At 35.5% G+C, this 23,552-nt stretch overlaps 1 protein-coding gene across 1 annotated transcript; it reads right to left on the reverse strand.

Moving 5' to 3' along the window:
- Nucleotides 1–11,029: 11,029 nt before the first annotated feature.
- LOC135155263 (probable G-protein coupled receptor 21) lies at nucleotides 11,030–12,004 on the reverse strand. Its single transcript, XM_064104190.1, has one exon. It carries the CDS (start codon nucleotides 12,002–12,004, stop codon nucleotides 11,030–11,032), a length of 975 nt encoding a protein of 324 aa, XP_063960260.1.
- Between the last annotated feature and the right edge of the window lie 11,548 nt (nucleotides 12,005–23,552).

Genomic DNA, 23,552 nt, shown 5'->3' on the forward strand with positions numbered 1-23,552 from the left:
TTACTATGGTGACGATGCTAACTATCCGTAGTCTTGACGTACAAACACGTTTCAGTTTCTACGCATATTGGAACATATATAATGTAGATTTGAATAAATCAATACTGAACAGTAGAAGCATAAAAGAGGAATATTGGTATGTGTTTTCGCTAAAACGTGCCATGTCGTAACAAGCATACAGTAAATGATAGTAATAGTTGGCATGCGGGTTGCATCAGCGAATACCTGTGCAGGGGTTGAGATTTTGATGTCTTTTCTCGTGAGATGTGTTCATAGGCAAATACAATATTCATACATGTTCAAAGAACCAAAAACTTGTACACAGTCGTAGTAGTTTACCAGCAATACGGATTTTTTAACAAGTAGGCCTACAATAACACCCTTTTCAGTATTGTACACAAGGGAATAGTTATGGATGGTGTCACAGTAAAGGCCGTAACCATTGGAAACGTACATAAAACAATAATATATCACGTTTTGATGCACATTTTTGAAAATGTATTATTTGTCCCCCAACATGTCTATCATTAAATTTCATTTTATATATTTTACTTCATTTTATTTTTCAGGAATGAACTTGCTGGAGCGCTCGACAGTTAAGCCCCCATCACACTTATTCCGAATCAAGCAGAATTGGCCTGAATGAAAGGACTATTGTTTGACCACCAGTTGGTCATTTAAATCTACTTCGAACACCGTTCGAAAATATCCCTCGAATCTTTTGAACATGACCAAAACCTTCGGGACGGCCAAAAGAAATGACAAAAATATTTCAAATGCACTCAGAATGCAGTCAGGATATTTAGAATGCGCCTAGAATGTCCAAGAATGTAGCACGAATTATCAATCTGACTCCATTGCGGTTCATTTTGACTTGTGTATGATGATACACCGGGGGGCCGTTTCATAAAGCTGTTCGTAAGTTAAGAGCGACTTTAAGAACGACTGGTGATCCTTTCTTGTGGTAAATGGTATACAGCATAGACGATGGTTTAGCGCGTAAGAAAGGATCACCAGTCGTTCTTAAAGTCGCTCTTAACTTACGAACAGCTTTATGAAACACCCACCTGGTCAATTTACTGAATTTCAACTCCAGTTTGGTGCATTCATAAGTTCCTCCCAAAAATTTCTAGATTTTTTGAATATTTTTTTCTTTCCAGCTTCTGCTTGATTCCTGCTGATTCCGAATAAGTGTGATGGGGGCTTTAACAGGACTTGGCGTATTTTTGTGCGTGTCTGTATATAAAGACTATACTCTAACGATCCGAGTTCGCGAAGAACGATAATGGCAGGAGATAATAAGCGGGAAGCATCAGCAGGTGATTGGCATGGCAATGTATTCAAAAGGTTTTTTTTATTTGAATATACCTCTAAAACGGGCGGTGCTTCAAGGGGGCATACGGGAGGATTAATCACCCGTATACATATTTAGATAGTGAATGGGAAAAACGAAAAAAAAGGGAAGTAAAAGGTAGAAGAAAATGAAGAGAACAGATAGAAGAGAAACATATTGACTTTGTTATTCAGATGAGAACAATAAATCGTCTGCCTCCTCTCTCCATCAGAAAACCCCTGGAGATGCCCCTGTCCCATTCAACGTGTTAATACGCATACAACCGATAGGGAGAGATAGAGAGAGAGAGAGGGAGAGAGAAGGAGAGAGAGAGAGGGGGAGGGGGGTGTAAGTGGATACGAAAGAGAAGATGTGTGGAAAGAGGATGGGAAAGAGGGAGGAATGGTAAAAAGACATTCGAAGGGAAGATAAAGATTAAGAGATAGGGACAGACAGACAGAAAGGGTTAGAGAAAGGGGAAGGGGGAGGAATGACGATGTCCAAGAACATTTTTCGAATGTCGAAAAAACAATCATTATAAAATGAGTTTCCAGAAACGGAAAAGACCGTTGTACTTCTTGTACGTTAATATCTGCATTAGATAGCAAAGCAGAAGATGTTAACATTCCTCATCTTACCAGTTCTTCCTCAAACTCCACCTGTTCTACATGAACTCTTGCACTCTCGATATGACACATGTGGTAGTTGTATACAATAAACCATTGCATTACACTGCCGCGGTCAAAAATCTGATTTTAATTTTCAAGATTTGAAAGGAATATGTCTTATTCATGTTTGTTAGATTCAGATTTTCAAAATAACTGCTTGATTCGGTAGGAAATGCGAGTGCAAGTATCACTATTGGTAATTACCGTAATATAATTCCATTAACATTTTAAAATCATATAAGGAAACAGTTTAAAATCAATTATTTTTACTTGTTTATGCCAATATACTCCAATTCGTGAAAAGCAAGTGCGTTGTTTTCGGAAGTGCAATATTTGCCTTTACAATGAACATGCTAAGGAATATCTGTTAGAGATTTTGAAGGAACTTGCTACACCTTCTGTATTGCATCACCCTCCTGTTTGCGTTGATGAACCCACTAGCTTAAAGGGATATTTGGAATAAATTGCATTGTGAATTGGTCAGATTTCATGAACTCCAAGTCGTTGCTCGTGTAATATGCGACTGTTTATGAGGTTAAATAGGTTGAAATTCCAGATCACATGACAATAATTAAAAATACCGTTGTTATTCCTAAATACCATCTCATCAGTCAATCTAAGGGTGGTCATTATTGCGATCAGTTTAGTTTGAAGGGATTTTTTACCTGATGGAAATTTCTTTACGATTAAAACAGAAGAATAAAAGAAAATAGTAAAGGTCAAGTCCACCCCAGAAAAAAAATGATTTGAATGAATAGAGAAAACTAGCATAACGCTAAAAGTTTCATCAAAATCAAATGTAAATAAGAAAGTTGTGACATTTTAAATTATTGTTTTGCTTATTTGTCACAAAACAGTGATATGCACATCTCAGTGACATGCAAATGAGAGAGTCGATTATGTCCTACACTCACTATTTATTTTGTTTTATTATTGTTTGAATTATACAATATTTCATGTTTACATATGTGACAGTAAGGACCAACTTGACTGAACCATATAGTATAAAACAATGATAATACCACATGATCATGGAGGAATTAATTGTTGTTTCAATAAACAATGAGGAAAAAATAAGATATTTCATGTAATAAATTGCATAAGAAATAGTGGGTTGATGACGTCATCAGTCTCCTCAATTGCATACCGACAAGGATGTTCATATAACTTTTATGTTAAATTATGTAAGCGAAACTGTAAAATGTCATAACTTTCTTATTTTACATCCGATTCTGACTTAATTTTCAGTTTTATGCTTTTTGGATATTTTCAACTTTCTGTTGGGTTGGGCTTGTCCTTTAAAGAAAGTTTTGCATAAATGTATCCACCGCTATATTTATATAAATATTGTTTCATGACACATAAAAACAACCCCCCCCCCCCTCATTATGTCATATTGAATTCCATAAAATGCAATTTCATCATATTTTAAATCGCTATCCGCGCATTGAACATAATTATCATCGGACAAAAGCTTTTATCTTAACTTCATTGCGGAAAATATGGTAAATCATCTCAGTTTTTGTTATAATTATGTCGTAAGGAAAATTAATAGCATATAACGTTATCAAAAAAATAATAAAAACTGACCATCGGTCATTTTCTTTAATGGCTCTTCGTCAAAGCTTTAGCAATTATTGTTTTTCTCTTCTTATTCTGCTGTCAAATGTATAAATCAATTTACAGTCAGGGTGAACTTCCCCTTTAATTAAGGGGAAGAAATAAGTCTATTGTCAGTGAACGAACAAGTAGATTATGATCGTGTTTTCATACAGCAATCGATGAAACAGTATTCACGTTACACTCTGCTCCCGGAATAAAGACCTTGATTCTGGTTGTTAATCACCTATTTGGACGATTACCTTAAGCCCCCTCCGGTTACCAAAGACCTTTCCTTTACTATGTATATCTGCCATGTTGCCGTAAGAGAGGAAGCAAACCATAGGAGTCAAAAACTGAATATCGTTACTCACGGAAACAAAATAAAAAGTGAGAGAGCGATAACATGAAAAAAAGTATTTGTTCATTAACATGATTAATGACAATACGTACACAAGAGATAGTTTAAAGGTATTGTTTAACTTTTTGAGCAGCCGATTAAAAAATTCTCAAACCACGATGAAACATGTGTACAAGTGCATGTATTAGAACTAATAAACCATGAAAACAACCATTATTGAGAATGAAAAGCTAAAACTACAAGGCAAACCTCGAGTTTGTAAATAGGCGTCTTATAGACGCCTAAATAGTACACATAAGTGTATGGGATGAAATTAAGATGGTGTTTTCGGTCACTTTATATTTCAATTTTTGAAGCACTAAATAATTATTTTCGAACGCAATTTTTTCTGGGCTTCATTTTTGTAACATATCACAGACACAGGTGACAAGTGTGACCTTCTGGCTCAGATTTTTTAAAAGTCAAACCAATGTTAACCAATCACTTTAACCTCTGACAAACGACAAACTTCAATTGCTAATAGTGACCTAAGTTACCCCTATACTTAAAACAAAAGTCGCACCAATCGAAAAGGAACAATAATGTTAAATATGGCATCCCACCGTTCTTCATCTCCAACTCCCCGTTCTAAATTACTCTCTCCTTATGTTTCTCTCAAACACATTGTTTAATGGTAATCATTTCTTTATTTCAAAGAAAAACAGTATACAAGTGATGAACAAGGTCAAACGATGAAAAAAAGTAGCAATCAAAACCAGAATGAAACACTTGAAACCAGCTGAATCCATATCAAAGAGAAAAATCAAAGAAACATATTGTTGAAAGTTTGAGGAATATTGAATGAATAATAAGAAAGTTATGAGCATTTGAATATTGAGATCACTAGTGCCATGTAGATCCTCCCATCGGCAATGCGACCAAGATCTGTGATATCACACACGAACAACTCCCTCATTACTTTAGTACTTATTTCACGTATATTCTCACTTTTATAGAGTCTATCACAATGTGAGGTGTTCTCTTTATGAGATGACAAGTACAGAGGTTTCACAACATTATATCATTGATGAATCGTTTGTCATATGATTAGAATGAGCAAAAAGATATGTTTTGGGGTATATTTTCAGTGTCCAAATGGGAGAGTTGTACGTGTGTGACATCACAGATCTTGGTCGCATTGCCGATGGGAGGATCTCCATAGCATTAGTGATCTCGACATTCAAATGCTCATAACTCTTTTATTGCTAGTCCTATTTTACTCAAAGTTTTGTTTATCTTATTCTTTGATTTTTCTGCTTTCACAAAAGCTAACTTGCTCCAAGAGTTTCATTCTCCTTTAACCCTATACCGGTTTAAGGCAGGTTGAAATATACATGTGCATAAAAGGTGATATTACAAAAAACATAAAGCATTGATTGCAATAGAAAGCAATACAATTTGAAAAAAGTAAATTTGCATTAGCTTTAGAATTGGGGCGTCGTGGTCTATAGTGGTTACGACTCTCGTCTTTCAATCAGAGGGACGTGGGTTCGATTCCCAGCCATGGCGTGTTTCCCTTCGGTAAATTGTGCTGCTCTCGACCCAGGTGAGGTGAATTGGTAACAATTTGTAAATTGGTAGGACTTTATTCCTTGAATGGTTTTAGCGCCAATACGGCGGCTCGGGTACAGCCGGGATAATAATATGACATAAAGTATCAAGCGCAGTAGAGTATATGCAATTATAGTACCTGCTCTATACAAATGGAACATATTAATATTATCATATTATTATTATTATTACTATTATCATTGAATATCAATATTGTGTGTAAAACATACGTAATCCTAGACAAACATTTAAAGTCTTGTTTTCATGATCAATGGTAACGAATGTTTGACTAATCTTATAAATGTTGTAAATCTCATAGGATCCCGAAGGGGGGAAATATATACGAGAAAGCTTTCTGACTAAGCTCATTTGCGGTGTTTAATTATCAAAACAATTTGAATTGTGTTGCCTGAACCTTGTGGGGGGGGGGGGTCTTATTCTTTTACTTTTCCCCCGTTTTCTTTTCTCTTTAGAGCTTCTGAACCTCCTCTAATTTATCGACCTCGGAGTTTACTTTCAAATTCATATAACACTGTAAAAACTGTGGTGATAAAACTGACACCAGTTGGTGTTAATAGAGGACCACACCCCGAGGTGTTAAAATTACACCCTAGAGATTGAACATAACACCAGAGTGTAAATGTAACAATCAAAGGTGTTGTAATAACACCTATAGGTGTTAAACTAACACCATCAATTTAACACCGGAGTAAAATAACTGGTGTGGTCCTCTATGTACACCGGTTAACACCACAGTTTTTGCTGTGAATTAACGTTTACAAATACAGCAAAACCTTGATCACCGATCATGCCTCAATAAAGAAGTATAGGCGAATATCATGTTATCTTAAATTCATTATCAGTCGAATGGTACCTAAATAAGACAGCTATTTGATTTTAAACACAGAATATTATATTGTTGCATTTTTTGAACGGAAAATAAATGAATCTAAATATGAATTTTGAAAACGAACTTTTGTGAATGTATCCGCAATTTACGGGTATGTGTGCGTGAGTGCGAGGATGTACGTACGTGTGTGTGTGTGTTTTGTGTGCATGTGTGTGAGTGCGCTTGTGTGGAATAAGATGCCTGAGCACGCGTCATTCCATGGGCTGAATGTTCAAATATGTCGAGCAGAGGTGTTATAATGTGATATCCTGTGCATGCCGACATACACGATACATGTGCATAAGAAGTGGGACGTGCCATTAGATGAACTTGAATAAGATCTCTCTCTCATTAATGGCATCTTCAGGTTTTTATCTGCCCTCACAAGGTTTCAAGATTACTTCTGTATCATTTTACTTTATTGACACGATCAATTACTGCAGGCAACATGATTGAATTAAAGCCTTGGATAACGGGTTGCGTGGTTAGTTAGTTTACTCAACTACTGCTTGTCAAATCTAACGCTCAAGTCACGCCGGCGAAGCCAACTCTACAGTGCGTATCAAAAAACGTTTACACTTAGAAAAAATCCTGTACAATTATACATTTGTAATATCCTAAAGATTTTTCCACATTTTAACATTGGTACAGATCCGTTTAAGCAACTGACGATATAACTGTCGAGAAATATTTCCGCTTGAGTGAGCACCACTTACTTTTGAAAAGTTAGTGAAAAATGATTTGCGCAGAACTTTGAAATAATGCGAATAAAGGTAGACCTTAATCATTAAGAACACGTGGAATTTGGCTAGTAAAATTGATTTGGAGATATCTTTTACCTTTTTTTTTACTTGTTTCCTTGCCTAAAACACTTCAAAGAGTGCATTGCGCCCCACCCCACTCCCCCACACACCGAGGCCATAGTGACGATATTTGCTTTACACTGAGCTGTGATACATGAAATGGCTAAGGCTTGATTTTCATTTTGATAATCATTGTCAAGCTTGGAAAAAGTGTGGAGAAACAAGTATCAACTGAAAAATGAAATGTAAACCCACTTTAAATGATAAAAACTTAGTGAAAAAATGCTGGAGATGTCTGATATAAACGTGTTCAGATTCAGTTATGTCCTCAGATCCAGCTGGCACAAAAAGGGTAAAGGATGTGCTTACTGAGTGTTAAAATTTCAATTTGGGTGGCAAAATTGTTACAAAATGCTTGAATGTATCCGTTTTATTTCAAATGACTAAACGTGCAAGGAAAATGTATGAGAATTGTTTCGCAGGGTGAGTTTGATTTTACCCTTTCCCCTTGACACAGTGTGAAAACGAGCATTTCTGCGCAAACAGATTTCTGCGAGCTTTACAAAAATGGACAGTGATCACTCAAGTGTAACATTCTGTCAAAACTCTTATTATCATTGGATAGATGAGACCCAAACCCAAGATTATATGTGAAAAACTTACCCACATGTTATACATTTTTTAATTCCCAGGGCTATTTCAAAGTGTAAACTTTTGTTTGATACGCACTGTATATCGAACAAAGTTTTAACGTTATATCGAATGACACGCTATCAATCGGTTCCATTGGTGTGGCTATAGCACTGTAAAACGGAGGTTGCTTTCATAATCAATTGAATAAATGGAAACCCCTCAATATGATCAGAAACACGTTCATGCCGAATAGCGGCATACATTTACATTTTATATTGACTTACTTCGGTCCGTTGAAGATTAAAATACAATGGTCGTAAAAACAGACGCGTTTACCTTCCATTTCAAGTTGATTATATTTCGCAGTCGGAAATCGTTAAAGCCTTATTGAAGTATTGATAAAGGGTCGATGATATGGATTTCACTTGAGTATCACCTCGCATTACATTATTTGTTTCATATCGTGAAATTGTCATGCTCGAAAAGTGATAGTCATGATTACACACTTAGAATGTTGGGCAACATATTGTCCACTGTGTTGGGTAATGTATATGTTGGTAAAAAGATATATAAATATATATTCTGGACAATTGTTATCTAGTTGAACAAATTTATTACTCAGTCATTACTTTTTATTACCGAATCGTTTATTACCAAATCATTAGTTTTTATTACCCTATTTGGAAAGATTTTAATAAATAGTTGTGTGGACAGTATGTTGACCAGTGATGGTTAGAAAATGTCCCTTTTTGCCCAACCTTTTTAAGAGTGTATACAAAAAATTAAGATAAGAGATATGTAATTTCAAACGGGCACCCGATCGAGAGAACAAAATCAATCTAAAATTGATATTAATGCAATAAAACAATTTATTATTCTTCGTGTATATTCTTCACGTAAGATTTTTCAGGGATTACTCACTTAGCTCATTCAGAGTGGGAAGGGGCGGGAAGAGTTTTCAATCTTTTTCTCGCAATCTGCACGGGTATTTTTTAATGATGAGTGCAGATACTTGTTAGTGATCAAATGACAGCTGGATTTTTTTTGTCATCACCCGTTTTCTATCCTAATGTGCAAAAAGACCCGGCTATCCGTCGAGCCTACTGAAAAAGAAATTTTGATGAGTGAGAAAATGTTTAATATTCTTAGATTATTTTTCCATCCATCAAAATCCCCCCCCCATAAAAATAGTTTATCGTTAAGATAATATGACTGAAAGGAATATGAAAGCAACAAGTACAAAAGCATTCAAAAGATAATTATTTTCATTCGACATTCCAGAGCATCGACAAATTATAGAAGAATGCAAACGCAAGCTCACTTGGTTCTTTAAATTCCTAGGGCATTTTCATAAAAGTTAATTGGTAAAAAATATAAGCACTGTGAATACATTCCATTACTTAACCATTCGACCAAAAAATCATGGCATGGGTCACATGAATGAAACGCAAGTTCACTTGCTGCTTGAAATGCCTAGGGCATTTTATTTATTTAGTATTTGTTTATTTATTTATTTAGTTTTATTTACCCTGGATAACCCCGTCTGTGGATTATTAAAACACAGTTTATCTTTGTGGCCCTGCAAACAAGTAAAAAAGGGCATACATCGTGTAAGAGTTACAAACAATGAACACATAAAAAAGTAGAAGAATACATTCATAAAGACAACCGACCTGCAGGGTATATGTATTCATACACACACACATACTTAAATATATATATGTGTGTAAGTAGACCAAATGTTCACATATATTGTGCGTTTGTATATATACATACAAGTATACATGTGCTAAGATATCATATTTATTATTTTTTTTGTGTTTAATCGCTTGCTCCCACTCCCTGGAACCAGCCGAATATAGTTTGTTGTTTCAGTTTAGTGGTTTCTCGCTATGAAAAGGGTCACATGGATACAATAATTCTCATACGGTCACGCGCCCGTACTCTGAACTATATCCGTGGTCTAAAGTTGTCGCTAAACTATGAAAAGTCTAACGCGATATCACTATAAAAAATAACATGATCATTTTATCGTCACATGTAGCATTCAAATAATTAATGATTTCTTTGTATGATGACTGCAACAATTTCTTCATTAAACCATGGAACGAATCCCAATAAGCACAAGAAGCATTAATGTTTGAAGTTCAATATCATTTTACACTCATATAGCCCCAATAGAATTAGCCCAAACTTAGAATAAAGGTAATAAATATATGAAAATTCCTGCCAAATAATGATTAACAATGATAATATACGGCCTAATTATGTAATCGTTAAGAATAAATTAAAAAAATATCATCAGACTCTTGATATACAGCATTAGTGAACAGAATAAAGCTTTGGAAAAAATAGGCCTATATTACGTTCGGAACACAGATTACAAATGAATACATCAGAAAAAGAAATAACACCTAAATAGAAAAATCTTGTCCCGTGATGACTGAAATTAAGTGGCCCGTATTATGAATTTGGGTTTAAATTTAACCCCGGTTTAAAGTGGTTGTTTAACTATGGAGAGCCAATCGGGGCACACATCTCTAACAGTACACATCAAATTTATTGACTCATATGACACCCAAATTGTTCATATTTGTCTGGGAATGAAGTATTTTGAAGTATTTTTCTTCACAATGAAAGCAAAATAGTAAACGTAAAAAAATATATACATTAGAAACATAATTTTTGAATTTCTGGCTCCCCATAATTTTAGCACAGAGTTTATAGACCGCGGTCTAAGTTAAACCTGACTTCAGAAAACGGGCCAATACGTTTAAAATATACCCTGTTTGTCTGCTTGAGAACTTATAGCACCACAACTCCCACAGCTTGAGACCTAACCCCAAACAAAACCGACTTCAAACCGACCTGTCATTGGAAGTATTTTAAAGGCTTTTGTCGGTCGAGAATCTGTTTCGCTTGCGTAAGGCCTCCGTAGTCATGATAGTTACATGGACCGTTCCAGGCGCAGATCCAGCCGGATTAGATGCAAGGGTTTTGAGAGACCGACTAAATTGTGCAAAGACAATAGGGACCCTAACATGCATGGTATTGTGTCTATTCCACCTGGATCCGCGCATAGACCGTTCTCACGCTAGCGCTATTGAAATGAATGACTAGTTAGATTTAAAACCTGAATTACTACTACCATGGTTACGCATTAATGGTATGAACAGCATTTTCATTGAACGTGTCTCTTGTGAACATTCGCCATACGATCCTGCGAAATGAAGAATTCATTAGGAGATAGATAAGAGCGTTCCAGAAACTGTTGCTGATTACGAATATGAGAAGAATGTTCCTCGCAATGCAAGGCATTTCTTTGCCTAAAGCAGCGCTTGTGAAATTCACCGATACCTGCGCTCCCCATGTGATGTAGAACGCGCCGGTAACAGCGAAGATAGTCCGGATGTCCTTGTTCCCGCTACGCTGATGCCCACCAGATTCCGTGTCTCCTGCTTTACTTCGTTCGCTAGTACAAGACGTAGCGGCGATGCGGCGTCGGTGCTTCCTCGCCAGAATAACGAGGACAGTATTGCAAAAGGTCGTTACCCCGGCTGATGTGAGAATGAGTGCGAAGTAGATAACAAGTATGGGATTTGAGGCGATGTCTACAGATGCGAATTTCAAATCGCTGAATCCTGCGATAATCTTATGAGCTAGGCTTGCAGACGAGTTCATGGTGCCAACGAACATCCCGAAGACAATCAGCGTGATCATTCGTCGCTTCGTGACGATTGCGTGATACCGCAACGGCCGTGTCACGGCAAGATACCGATCTATACTAACGCAAGCAAGGATCATGATGGATTGATTAAAGAGCGTTGAGCATCCGATGACTCCAATGATGGAGAACGTCCTTGTCCTGGAGATGGACAACCCCGAAAAGCGGATAGAATGGAAAGTGCAGCAGAAGAGACCCACAAAGAAGTCTACGACTGCTACTGCTTGAAAGCACAATCTGGTGTTGTCGTTAAAGCATTGTTGTGTGTGAGCAAGAGCGACGAGGTTGACGATATTGGAGAAGACCGTTATCATACCACATAGGATGAACAGAACAGTGAACGCAACTGAAGGAGCACAGGAATCAACTGTGCCTTCGGTCAGCGTCGTAGGGTAGGTAGTCATGTCGCTGACACACCGGAAACACGCAATTGTTGATAAGTCCATGGTTGGATGCTATATTGGAACACCGGTAGATGTACTCAGGAATGGCATATGGGAAAGTGCCTGTATAATACAAAGATTGGTAAGCTCAGTCTTTAAAGGTACTGTTAGTTGATACACTGTCTTGTTTGGCCTCTACAATCGGAAGATACTGGTATTAAAAGAGAACATGTCGGATGTCGATGCTAATTATCGTAGATCTGACGTTGCAACGCTCTGAGAATGGATGATACTCAACGGATGATTCTCCAGACGATCATTTCTGAAGTACGAGAGAGATAGAGAGGGAGAGAGGTCAGTTAAAAACAACACAAGTTCATTAACAAATAGCGTTTCCAAAACTAATGAACAGACGTTTGAGCGTTCGTTAATATTTTTCAAGCACAATAAAAACACGCCTTCTTGATGAAATCTAAGGTTTCATTGATAGCAGATATAATAATAACAACACACTACGGCAATTCTTAAAAAGCTTAAAGATGGTATTTTAATCTGCGTTTTCTATAGAAATATGAAGAGTCTGTACAAGGATATTTATAGATAACCACTTCAAAAAAATCTTTGGAAATGAGCAGAAAAATGTAAATTGAGGTAGGGATCTGATATTTCCCCAATCTGACGTATGGTTGTGAAAGTCAAAGCGAAATTGAAAATTAAATGAACATATTTCTCTTGGTAGAAAATTACAGACAAAATATACGTGCTATGGTTTATTAGGTTACCTTGATTGTTGGTAAATTTCCCGTCACTGCCTTCACCTTTCGACAGTAGTCCCCACATAATCCTTTTATTCGGACTGGAGAAACGTTCTTATTTCTGGGCTATAAATATATGCAGGCGAAGATGAATACCTATTTTTGGAATACTGCATTATTTTAAATGACTTTAGAAAGAATATTTGAAAAATAACTAAACGTAGTCAATAGAGAATAGTTACTCCAACGTACAAAGTGACGTGAATGAGTGCCAAATACAACATTAGTAGTGCTAACTTAGATACAGATATTATATGTTTCGAAATTTGATAATAATAAAAAAAACATGATTGCACCGAGAGCGACAATTTTGGCTATATCTGATGGATGTTCAAAATGAGCGGGGTTTTTTTTTGGCGGGGGGGGGGGGGGGGGGATGCTATTTCTTAAGATTGATCGATGTCAATTATATTAAAATTCGGAAATAATTAACTTTCAAAATATAAAACACGAAAACGTAGACTTTCTTATTTCTATTTATTATAATTTTTTTTTTATTATTATTATTATTAGTATTATTATTATTATTATTTTTTTTTTTTTTTTTTGGGGGGGGGGATTTCAACAAACTACCAATGACCGTGAATTTGGGTTCGTCCCCTCCCACCACTTGCTCCCACTCCCTTCTCTTCTTGTCTTCCTTATCTCTCACCCGCACACCCACACTTCCTCTCACTTCCTTCTATTAAGGTAATGCACAGGGGAGGGGTCAATTGTTTGTAAACTCGCCAATAACTTGCTTTGAGGTTAGATTCATGCCATCTAATTTTGACATCTGCGTGAAATGTTAATCCAATATTTCATATATCTTTATTACAACGATTATAAATTTCTGTGCATTGTCATGTCTAATTTACATGTTTTTTTCTACATAACATAAACAAAAACATCAAAAACTAATAATTTTTTGTTTGTAAGTATCTTGTAGTTTTTCAGTATCATTGGACAACTGCTATGTGTCTTGGTGCCCCATTCACATCGAGGATGCTGCAACTGAAAAGAATCGATACCACCTTATCCATCAGTAAAATCCGTTCGTTTAAATATCGTTCTGTCGTTTCATTATCGCAATATGGAGGAATGGTCTTTGTTGGTATTCGGAAGAATTATGGCGTTGGTATACATGTAGAACTATTATGTTTAAAAGGAAAATCAAGCAGAATTCCCGTGGGTGTGTTACTTTAGCTTGCATGCCATTTAAATCAACAGATATCTCTTCAACCGGGTAATTAGGTCGGTCTGAAAATATCTACCATAGAATTTGCTATGAACTACACTCTTCCTTTAGCGATGCCATAAACATGATAAAGTAGCACAATTCTTCATCAGTAAGAAAGAGTGTTATTGAGAAGAATTGTCTATTCAATTGCCTTGGGTTTAGATAAATATCAAATTAAGGTCACTGATTTTAAAGGTTTTTTATAGGGATAGTTTCTTATCAGCGAAGGTTTTAAGAGTGAACATTTGAATTAGTGGTAAATGTTTTTTTTTTCTTAAACATGTAAAATGCTTGCAATTATTTTTGTGTAGTATCTTATGAAACAGAGCATAGTTAGAAAATGTATATTGAAAAAAATACTTAATTTTCTAAACACATAACTTTGATACAGACACGATACAAGATAAAGAAATCAGTCAATAGATTTTATGATTAGGCCGACTGGCGGACCCAGGGGGGGGGGGGGCACATCCGGCCCGCCCCTTTGAAAGCGAGGACCCTTTTTCTTTCTTTTTTTTGGCTCGTCAAATTTTCAGTGGACGAGATTTCCTTATTTTGGGGTGATTTTTTTTTCTTTTGTTTTGCTTGTCAAATTTTCCTCGGGAAAATGTGCTCCCCCTTTGAAAATCACGGATCCGCCTCTGATTAAACCTTCCACCCCACAAGAAATACTGTAGCAAAATTCACACCGATATGAGTTTGAATATAACATCAAACGTTATGATAACAGACACAGGCGTGACAACTAATTTTAAAATCTCAAACCAGAGAAAGAGAACACGATTGTCATGATTCTAGCAACAAAAAATGATATCGGCCATGTTGGTGAGGTTTTAGCATCACTATTTTGTGTACAATGCACAAATCTCTCATCTTATGAACCTAGGAATGAAAGTGACACCATTATAATAATCTCTTTTGAAAAAATATATATAAATAATTAAATTGTACTAAAATTTGAACAACCCACGAACGTTGAAAATTTTGGCTGAAGTTAACACCCCACCGTTTTATCTATCTCCATAAGTCTGTTTCTCCATAAGTCGTTTTTCATATAAATTTAAAGAGTTGTATATTACATTAACTGGCACACAATTAATTGCTTTAGTCGGTGTTTTGGATCAAGAAACAAGATAAGAACTTCTGAACCACGTCTCGAATGAGTAGTATTTCGTCAAAATATCAGCGAATCCATCTCATTGATTCTAGTAGTTGCAGTAAACACTGATTTCATGAGAAAGTCTGTAAAACCAGGCTTAATTGTCAGTATATCATCGAGGATCTAGTTCTGGTACAGTTACATAAACTGAACTTTGTGAAATCTTGAAATCTACGCTGAAAAATGTTCAGACTGAACTTCCCCAACACAGATAAGCGCACGTGGGACAGTGTATAATTATTGCTTTGAGCGTCGGGCCCGACGCTCTACCCGAATCCTGTGCTTATTTGCTGATTTTTCAGCAATTACACAATTTCTTCCAGAATCCTTTGGCACATGCGTTTTCTTTATACAAACAGACACTTTGGTGGTCATTTCATTGGATTCTTTTTTAACTCATTTTGATATCGTTACCAAAACTAGCATTTACCTTTAAGCATTCTTGTAAATTTACATAATTCAGTACCATGATCTTGTCTTATTTACACTACTGTCCGATTACCTGGGCTGGCTGCGCATCATATTTGTTCGAAAAGATATATGTTATTCAAAAACGTGCAATTAAGGTAATGACACGGTTTTTTAGATTTAAACGAATTTAAATTTGATAACTAAATTTTATAACTATATGAACTTTATGAAACTCAGTAATTGTATGAATGTACAAATATATCAATTCAATTTCTACGTTTGCATGTTGTTTTTATACTTATTCTATATTTAATAGCAGTGTGCATAGTTGCATAAACAGAAATTCTACTGCGTTATGTGTTTTTTTATTTGTTAGTTATTCATTTTCTAAATCTTAAATTCGTTATAAAGGGCCTAAATCATATGGAATAGGCTACCACATACTTTAAAGTCATCTGCTGACATTCCCATCAATTAAACATAGATTGAAACAAAACCGACTGTCCACTTATGCTTGAAATATAATTGTTAATGCCTGTTTTACAGGGGTGGTTGATTTCTGGTGTTATTCGTGTACATGTATGTTGCTTGGTTTCTTATTCTATTCTTTTGTATATGTACGATCATGTTTAAATACCGGAGTAAAAGTAGTCGGCTTTGACAGGTCAAAGGTCTTTCCTATTTCCTACATCAGCTACATTTTTTTTTTATTTTTTACATTTCTACCATTTTCTTATTGCGTTATTGTAACTTAAGTTCTCTTGCTTTTCTGCTGTATCATTTCGTCCTTGCATATGTTATCGTACATTCTAAAGGATGTTAATGTTCTTTTTTATTATTATTAAAATGTGAAGTATAATTATGCTCACACCATTTTGTTATTTAATTCTGAATTATGATTATAATGTATACAAAATGGATTGTTTTGTATATTGCAAACAATGTAAATATTCTTGACGATGTATTATGAACTCAGAAACAAAAATAAAACAAGCAAACAAAGAAATTAATTGAATTTAAATGTAGATTATCAAACCGAGGGTTTGTTGAAGCTCGATTCTTCAAGGGATTTGTTCACATATTAGTAAGTGTAATTATAAAATACTTAGTACTCACTGAAAATGCAGAAGCAGTTCACCAGGAACACCTACCATGACTGCAAATATGATCCCATTCACTGACGGCCTGGGCCCCGTCTTACAAAGAGTTATGATTGATCCAATCAATCACAACTATGGATGGCCAGCAGCTTCAACATCTATTATGCATGTTTGTTCAAAATATTTTCTAACTATGATGTATATTAATTTGTTTTCTTGAAAGTTCACTGTGCTTCTCTTTGTTTACGAAGGATATTGTGCAAATTTCCAGTAGAACAATTATGACACTGATGGATTTCCATAGAGTTACGATTGATTGGATCAATCGTAGGTCTTTGTAAGACGGGGCCCAGATCACGCGTTGCAGCTTAATATAAAAAAATAGTCCGATGCCAATTAAAGTGACATGTATAGTATTGTAGTCCGACAGACAATATTTTAAAAATCATTCTAAGGGAAATCGTCGCTTTTTGGTGGATCAAGTCCAGACTGACAGGACATCGTACCATTTTGTGCCATTAGCTACAGGCATCGCCTATCACGATGCGGCTAATAAGCGCTTTAACCTCATTAAAAGAAGTCGGAGCTATTTCTAAAGATTTACCAACGCCTACAATCATTGTTATGACGGAAAAACACAGTTTCCAAAGAAATGCATCGCCAGCCTTGTATTTTCCATTAGCGTTGAACGTACATCCTGTTATCAGAAATGAAAAAAAAATGGACAAACGCATCTGATCAGCTCATCATTAAGCCTTAAATGAATACATAGACGGGTCAATATATGGTTAGACCCGGAACAAATTGCAACAAATGATTTTTCAACGTTATTTTGTACTATTTGACCTCAGGAATAACATACTAAAAATCTACTAAAATCCGCATCCGGGAAAATGGTTAATTTCAAGATGGCGTCCAAGATGGTCGCCATTCACTAAAAATGGATATAGCTCACTCATTATCCACCCTAGAATCCTATTTGGGTTCACATTCCATGGTCCAATGGGCAAAAGAATTTATTTATATAAGTTAGAGTAAATGTTAGCACTCCAGGGTACTAGGAAAATCCAAGATGGCGCCCAAAATGGCTGCCGTAGTCTAAAAAATCCACAATTCATCTATTACTTACTTAAGTGGCTTTAATTTGGTTTCCATTCGATTGTTTTAATGATAACGTAGTAAGTCGGGACAAGTTACAAGGACAGCCAGTGGTCTGGTGTGTCCAAATATACAAGATGGCTTCCAAAAATTGAGTTTAAAATGGCTGTTAATCCTTAAAATGGACATAGCTCGTATCACATCCACTTGAGAGATGTGATTTTGGTGTCTAGACCATGGTTTCAATGGCCAAATAATACATTGGGACAAGTTACAAGGACAGTCAGTGGTCCGGTATGTTCAAAAATCCAAGATGGCTTCCAAAAATGGGGTAAAAAATGCTGTTGCTACTAAAAAAATCCAACATAACTTTGTTCAATATCCGGGAACATGATTTTTTTTTGCCTATAATCATTGTTAAATGGGTCAAATAATAAATTGGAATCAGTTATAAAGGAAGATTGGTGGTCAAGTATGTCCAAAAGTCCACGGTGGCTTAAAAATAGAATCAATTAGCCGCGATGGTATTTAAAAATGGACATAGTTCATGTTTTATTCGTCAATGGCATATGATTTTGTTGCCTATATCATGGTTTCAAAAGGCAGAAAATTAGTTATAAGGACAGTCAGTGGTCCAGCATTTCGAAAATCTAAGAAAGCTTCAAAAAATCGGAGTCTAAAATGACTGTTGTTACTTTAAAAATGGACATAGTTCATTCAAAATCCACCTAGAAGATATGATTTCGGTGTCCACACTATGGTTTCATGGTTAAAATAATACGTTTGGACTGGTTACATTGATATGCAGTTGTCCAGTTTGCCTAAAGCACAAGAGGGTTTTTTAAAAAAGGATCTAAAACGACTCATATCATTCAATAGTGGTCAGAGTTCTACAATATTCATCTGCAAGAAATAATGTTGGTGTCCAAATTGTGCTATGAAGGGTCAAATAATACATTCGGACAAGTAACAAGGATGGTTAGTACACTATTTTGTCAAAGAATCCATGATGGATTCTAAAATTTCATCAAAATGGGTGCTGTTACCAACTCATGAAGCAATATGATAACTTAATTGTCCCCAGGCATTTAAGTGTAGGCACCAATATTATTTCTAACAGGTAGATATTTTATGGAGCAGTAGTCACTTTACATGCTTTAGAACCCATTTTTAAGCCAACTTGGATTTTAAGGCAAAATGGATAGCTGCATATCATTGTAACCAGTCCCAAAGTATTGTTTGACCCTTGAAACCCTAGTGTAGACACCAAAATAATATCCCCAAGGTGTATTTATAATGTTCTATATCCACTTTTACGTAAAAGCAGTCATTTAAGACCCCCATTTTTAAAGCCATCTTTGATTTTTGGACATACCTGACACCTGACTGTCCTTTCAACTAAACCCAATGTATTGCTTGACCCTGTAAACTCTAGTATAGACAGTAAAATCATACCTCCAAGGTGTATTTATAATAAACTATGCATACTTTTAAGTAGCAACAGTCAATTTACACCCCATTTTTTTAGTAATTTTGGATTTTTTTACATACAGACAACTGACTGGTCTTGTAACTTACCCTAGTGTATTACTTGACCCTTTTAAACCATGCTTTTAACACCAAACTCATATTTCCCAGACAGATATTAAACAAACTATGTCCTTTTATAAGTAACATCAGACATTTCTTATTCCATTTTTGGAAGCCATCTTTTAATTTTGGACATACTAGACCACTGACTGCCATTGTCTTGTCCTAATATATAATTTGACCCTTGAAACCAGAGTTTAGACACCGAAATCATACCTCACCGGCGGATTTAAAATGAGCTATACCACTTTTAAGTATCAGCAGCATATTTGTAAGACCAATTTTTGGACGCCATCTTCGATTTTTGGACAAACCAGACCATTGACTGTCCTTTTAACTTATCCTGATATATTATTTGACCCTTGAAACCAGTGGTTTAGACACCAAAATCACATTTCCAGGCCGATTTGAAACGAGCTTTGTCCGCTTTAAGTATTAGCAGCCATTTCAGAATCAATTTTTAGAATCCATCGGGGATTTTTGCACATACCAGACCACTGACTTTCCTTGTAACTTGTCCCAATATATTATTTGACCCATTTATCCATGGTATAAGACACTAAAATCATATTTCTGGACATTGAGCAAACTATGTCGGATTTTTTAAAAGTAGCAACAGCAATTTTCGACTCCATTCTTTGAAGCCATCTTGGATATTTGAACATACTGGACCACTGACTGTGCTTGTAACTTGTCCCAATGTCTTATTTGACCATTGAAATCATGCTCTAGACACCAAAATCATTATGTCCCAGGCGGTTATGAAATGAACTATGTCCATTTTAATTATCAACACCCATTTTAAACTCCATTTTTGGAAGCCATCTTGGATTTTTGGACACACCAGACAACTGACTGTCCTTTTAACTTGTTTCAATGTAACATTTCACCCTTAAAACCATTGAATAAAAAACAAATTTAGATGAATTGTGTATTTTCAGCCTACGGCAGCCATTTTGTGCGCCATCTTCGATTTGCCTGGTACATTGGAGGGCTTATAATTCATTCTAGCCTAAATCATTTTTTGTACCCCAGACCATGGAATATGAACTGAAATAGGATTCTAGAGTGGATAATATGTCAGTTGTATCCATTTTCAGTGAATGTTGGCCATCTTGGACGCCATCTTGAAAATAACAACTTTCCCGGATGCGGATTTTGGTAGATTTTTAGTATGTTATTACTAAGGTCAAATAGTACAAAATACCGTTGAAAAATCATTTGTTGCAATTTGTTCCGGGTAAGGCTATTTTTGGTCGTATATTGACCCGTCTAACATTGCAATCTTGTAATATAAACATGACCAATGATGTTTTATCCTTCATTCTATCCTGCCTGGCAGTCATCTTGTCATTGCAGTCATCGAGTCGGGAATAAAAACCTGATTCGTAAAGACGAACACTCGAAAAAAAACAGCATTTTCGTTTCTGTTTTTATCAATGAAAGTTTCAGACGGAAAATTACTGAACTAACACGCGTGATAATTTGGAATGTATTACAATGGCCAACAACAGCAACAAGACTGAAACGAATTCCTTCCATTCTATTGCTTCCATGTTTAACCTGATATTGTAAAAATAGGAAAGGGGAGAAAGACGGTTACGCAGGTTTGCTCATTTTCTGTTCAAGGTAGAAAAACAGCGTCAAGCTGTATGAAAATGAAAGGTTCTATTGCATTCCCCCTCCTAAGGAATACCGGTAAAAATATTGTGATAAGAAATGTGCATAATTGTACTGAAAAGAAGTCAAGGAATCTCTTTCAGTAAGCACTATATTTGAATGAAGTTCACAAAGCTGGCTTAGATATTCAAAAAATAAAAAGATTAAGAAACGGGATGGAAAATAGAATGAAGAAAAGGGAAAAAGGGTAAGTGAGGGGAAAATATGCATTGACTAAATGGAATCACAGAACGAGAAGAGTGAAATTGAATAATGAAAATTAGATCAAAGATTTCAAATGAGAAGAAAATCGATAATAATGATAATGATGATGGAATGATGATTAAACAATAATGATGATTAGTAGTAGTAGTAGTAGTAGTATTAGTGTTAGTAGTAGTAGAAGTAGTGTCAGTAGTAGTGTCAGTAGTAGTAGTAGTAGTAGTAGTAGTAGTAGTAGTAGTAGTAGTAGTAGTAGTAGTAGAAGTAATAGTACTAGTTGTAGTAGTAGTAGCGTTAGTAGTAGTAGTAGTAGTAGTAGTAGTAGCAGTAGTGTTAGTAGTAGTAGTAGTAGTAGTAGTAGTAGTGATAGCAGTAGTAGTAGTATAAGTAGTAGTAGTAGTGTTAGTAGTAGTAGTAGTAGTAGTAGTAGTAGAAGTAGAAGTAGTGTTAGTAGTAGTATGTAGCAGTAATAGTCGTATAAAAAATGATAATATTTAAGTATTTGTAGTAAACCTTCTGACGTGAATATCACAGTCATGACAGTGAAGTAGTTAAGGATTAATACAAAAAGAAATTTATAAAAAAAAAGGAAAAGCTTTTAGGGGAACAGCATTGAATAAATGTGTAAGGCGTTCATAGAGGCTATGGCCCCATACTAGAATGAAAGTGGATGTTGCCTACTTTGTTCACCACAGCAGAAGTTATCAAAGGCGTCAATTTCTTCTTCTCACTTATTTTTTTGTATTTTACTTATCATTTTCTTCTGCATTCATATCATTTTGAATTCACATATTTTTCATTTAAAAAATGTGAGTTATTGATTACTGTTTAAGGAATCCTTAAAAAAAAAACTCAACTAAAAATATCGTTCTAAACAAGATATGTAATCTACTATCAAATCATTATGACATTCACAGTTTGCGGGAAAATGTTGGTCCTCATTAGCAGCTTGCTGGAAAAAACCCGGATAAAAATCCATTAAACTGTTTAATTATTTTACAAATCGGAATGGGAACGTCCTAAGTTTAGGAGCTGACGAGAATTTGCAAACATGTCGTTTGTCCAGAGTCAGGAAAGTTTTCGAAAAAAGACGTCTAAGTTTTTTTTTTTTCATGAAGAGCAGTTAATGAAAATAATCATGCTTACTTATACAGCGAGTTATCCCCATTTTTTTTTATTTCAAAACATTCGTTTTTCTTTTTTCCATTTCTTAATTTCGCACCCCTCTTTATCACTTCAAATATCTGCTAAGAATTTTACATTGGTTAGTTAAGGACATACAATGCATTATCATAGAGTTATTAAAATGTCTAGATCTATATCACCAGACGTTAAAATTGTAATATAGAAGGACAAATTAATATATTACGAAATATATATTGATGACTGTTTCCACTATTTTCTGACAGTGCTGCAAGTAAGAAATGTATAATATTGTAGTGGAGTGTGCAAGGTTCTTTCTATAGAGAGTGCAGTTATGAATTGCCATTTCGTACATATAGGCAAAGATCGGATTTTAAATCACATTAAATTTGAATATTTGCCCCATTTCGATCGCAATTTTATTGCCATTGAGATATTAACCTACTTCAGTTTTCTTTGATGTCTCTCGATTTTTTTTTGTTTCCGAAACTGCACTTCATCTTTATATAGCACTATGAAAAGAAATCTGAACATTTTCGTTAACAGTAATGACCGTTAAAAACTACTTATTACAATTCTATGTAAACTGGCGCCGTATATTCATCAGAGTCCCGTGACACATTGGTTAACGATTAAAAGTACGCTTTATTTTTACGATTAATTGTACATTGTAGTCAATAGTCAATGCAATCAATTGTGGAGCATTGTGGCCCAGTTGATTAGTCTTCGGTCTTTGAAACAGAGGGTCGTGGGTTTCAAGCCATGCCGTAATTTCCTTCGGCAAGAAATTTATCCACACTGTGCTGCAATCGACCCCGGTGAGGTAAATGGGTACCTGGCATGAATTTATTCCTTGAAATGCCACCGCGCTGTAAAAGACTGGGGGGGGGGGGCGAAAGCCTTGGTAATAATATCCAAGTGCATAGGGACGCATTTGGCAGCGGTATGCGCTATATAAGCAAGTTGGTATTATTATTATTATTGATAGTAAAAAAAACAAGAAATTGTACTACGATGGTATTCAAGCTTTGTGTTACTGGCCCCAAGATAGCGTGCAAAGATACAAGAGTTGAACTTGGCGTTTTTAACATTGGTGGGTGAAATCTGGTCTGACTTGAAGACTTTTTTTTATTTTACATTTTGAGGGAAAGAA

The sequence above is a fragment of the Lytechinus pictus genome, chromosome 8, assembly GCF_037042905.1.
Source record: "Lytechinus pictus isolate F3 Inbred chromosome 8, Lp3.0, whole genome shotgun sequence".
Taxonomy (NCBI): Eukaryota; Metazoa; Echinodermata; class Echinoidea; order Temnopleuroida; family Toxopneustidae; genus Lytechinus; species Lytechinus pictus.

Coding starts and splice junctions, on each gene's coding strand:
- LOC135155263 (XM_064104190.1), bottom strand. CDS start 12,004: ATGACTACCTACCCTACGACGCTGACCGAAGGCACAGTTGATTCCTGT.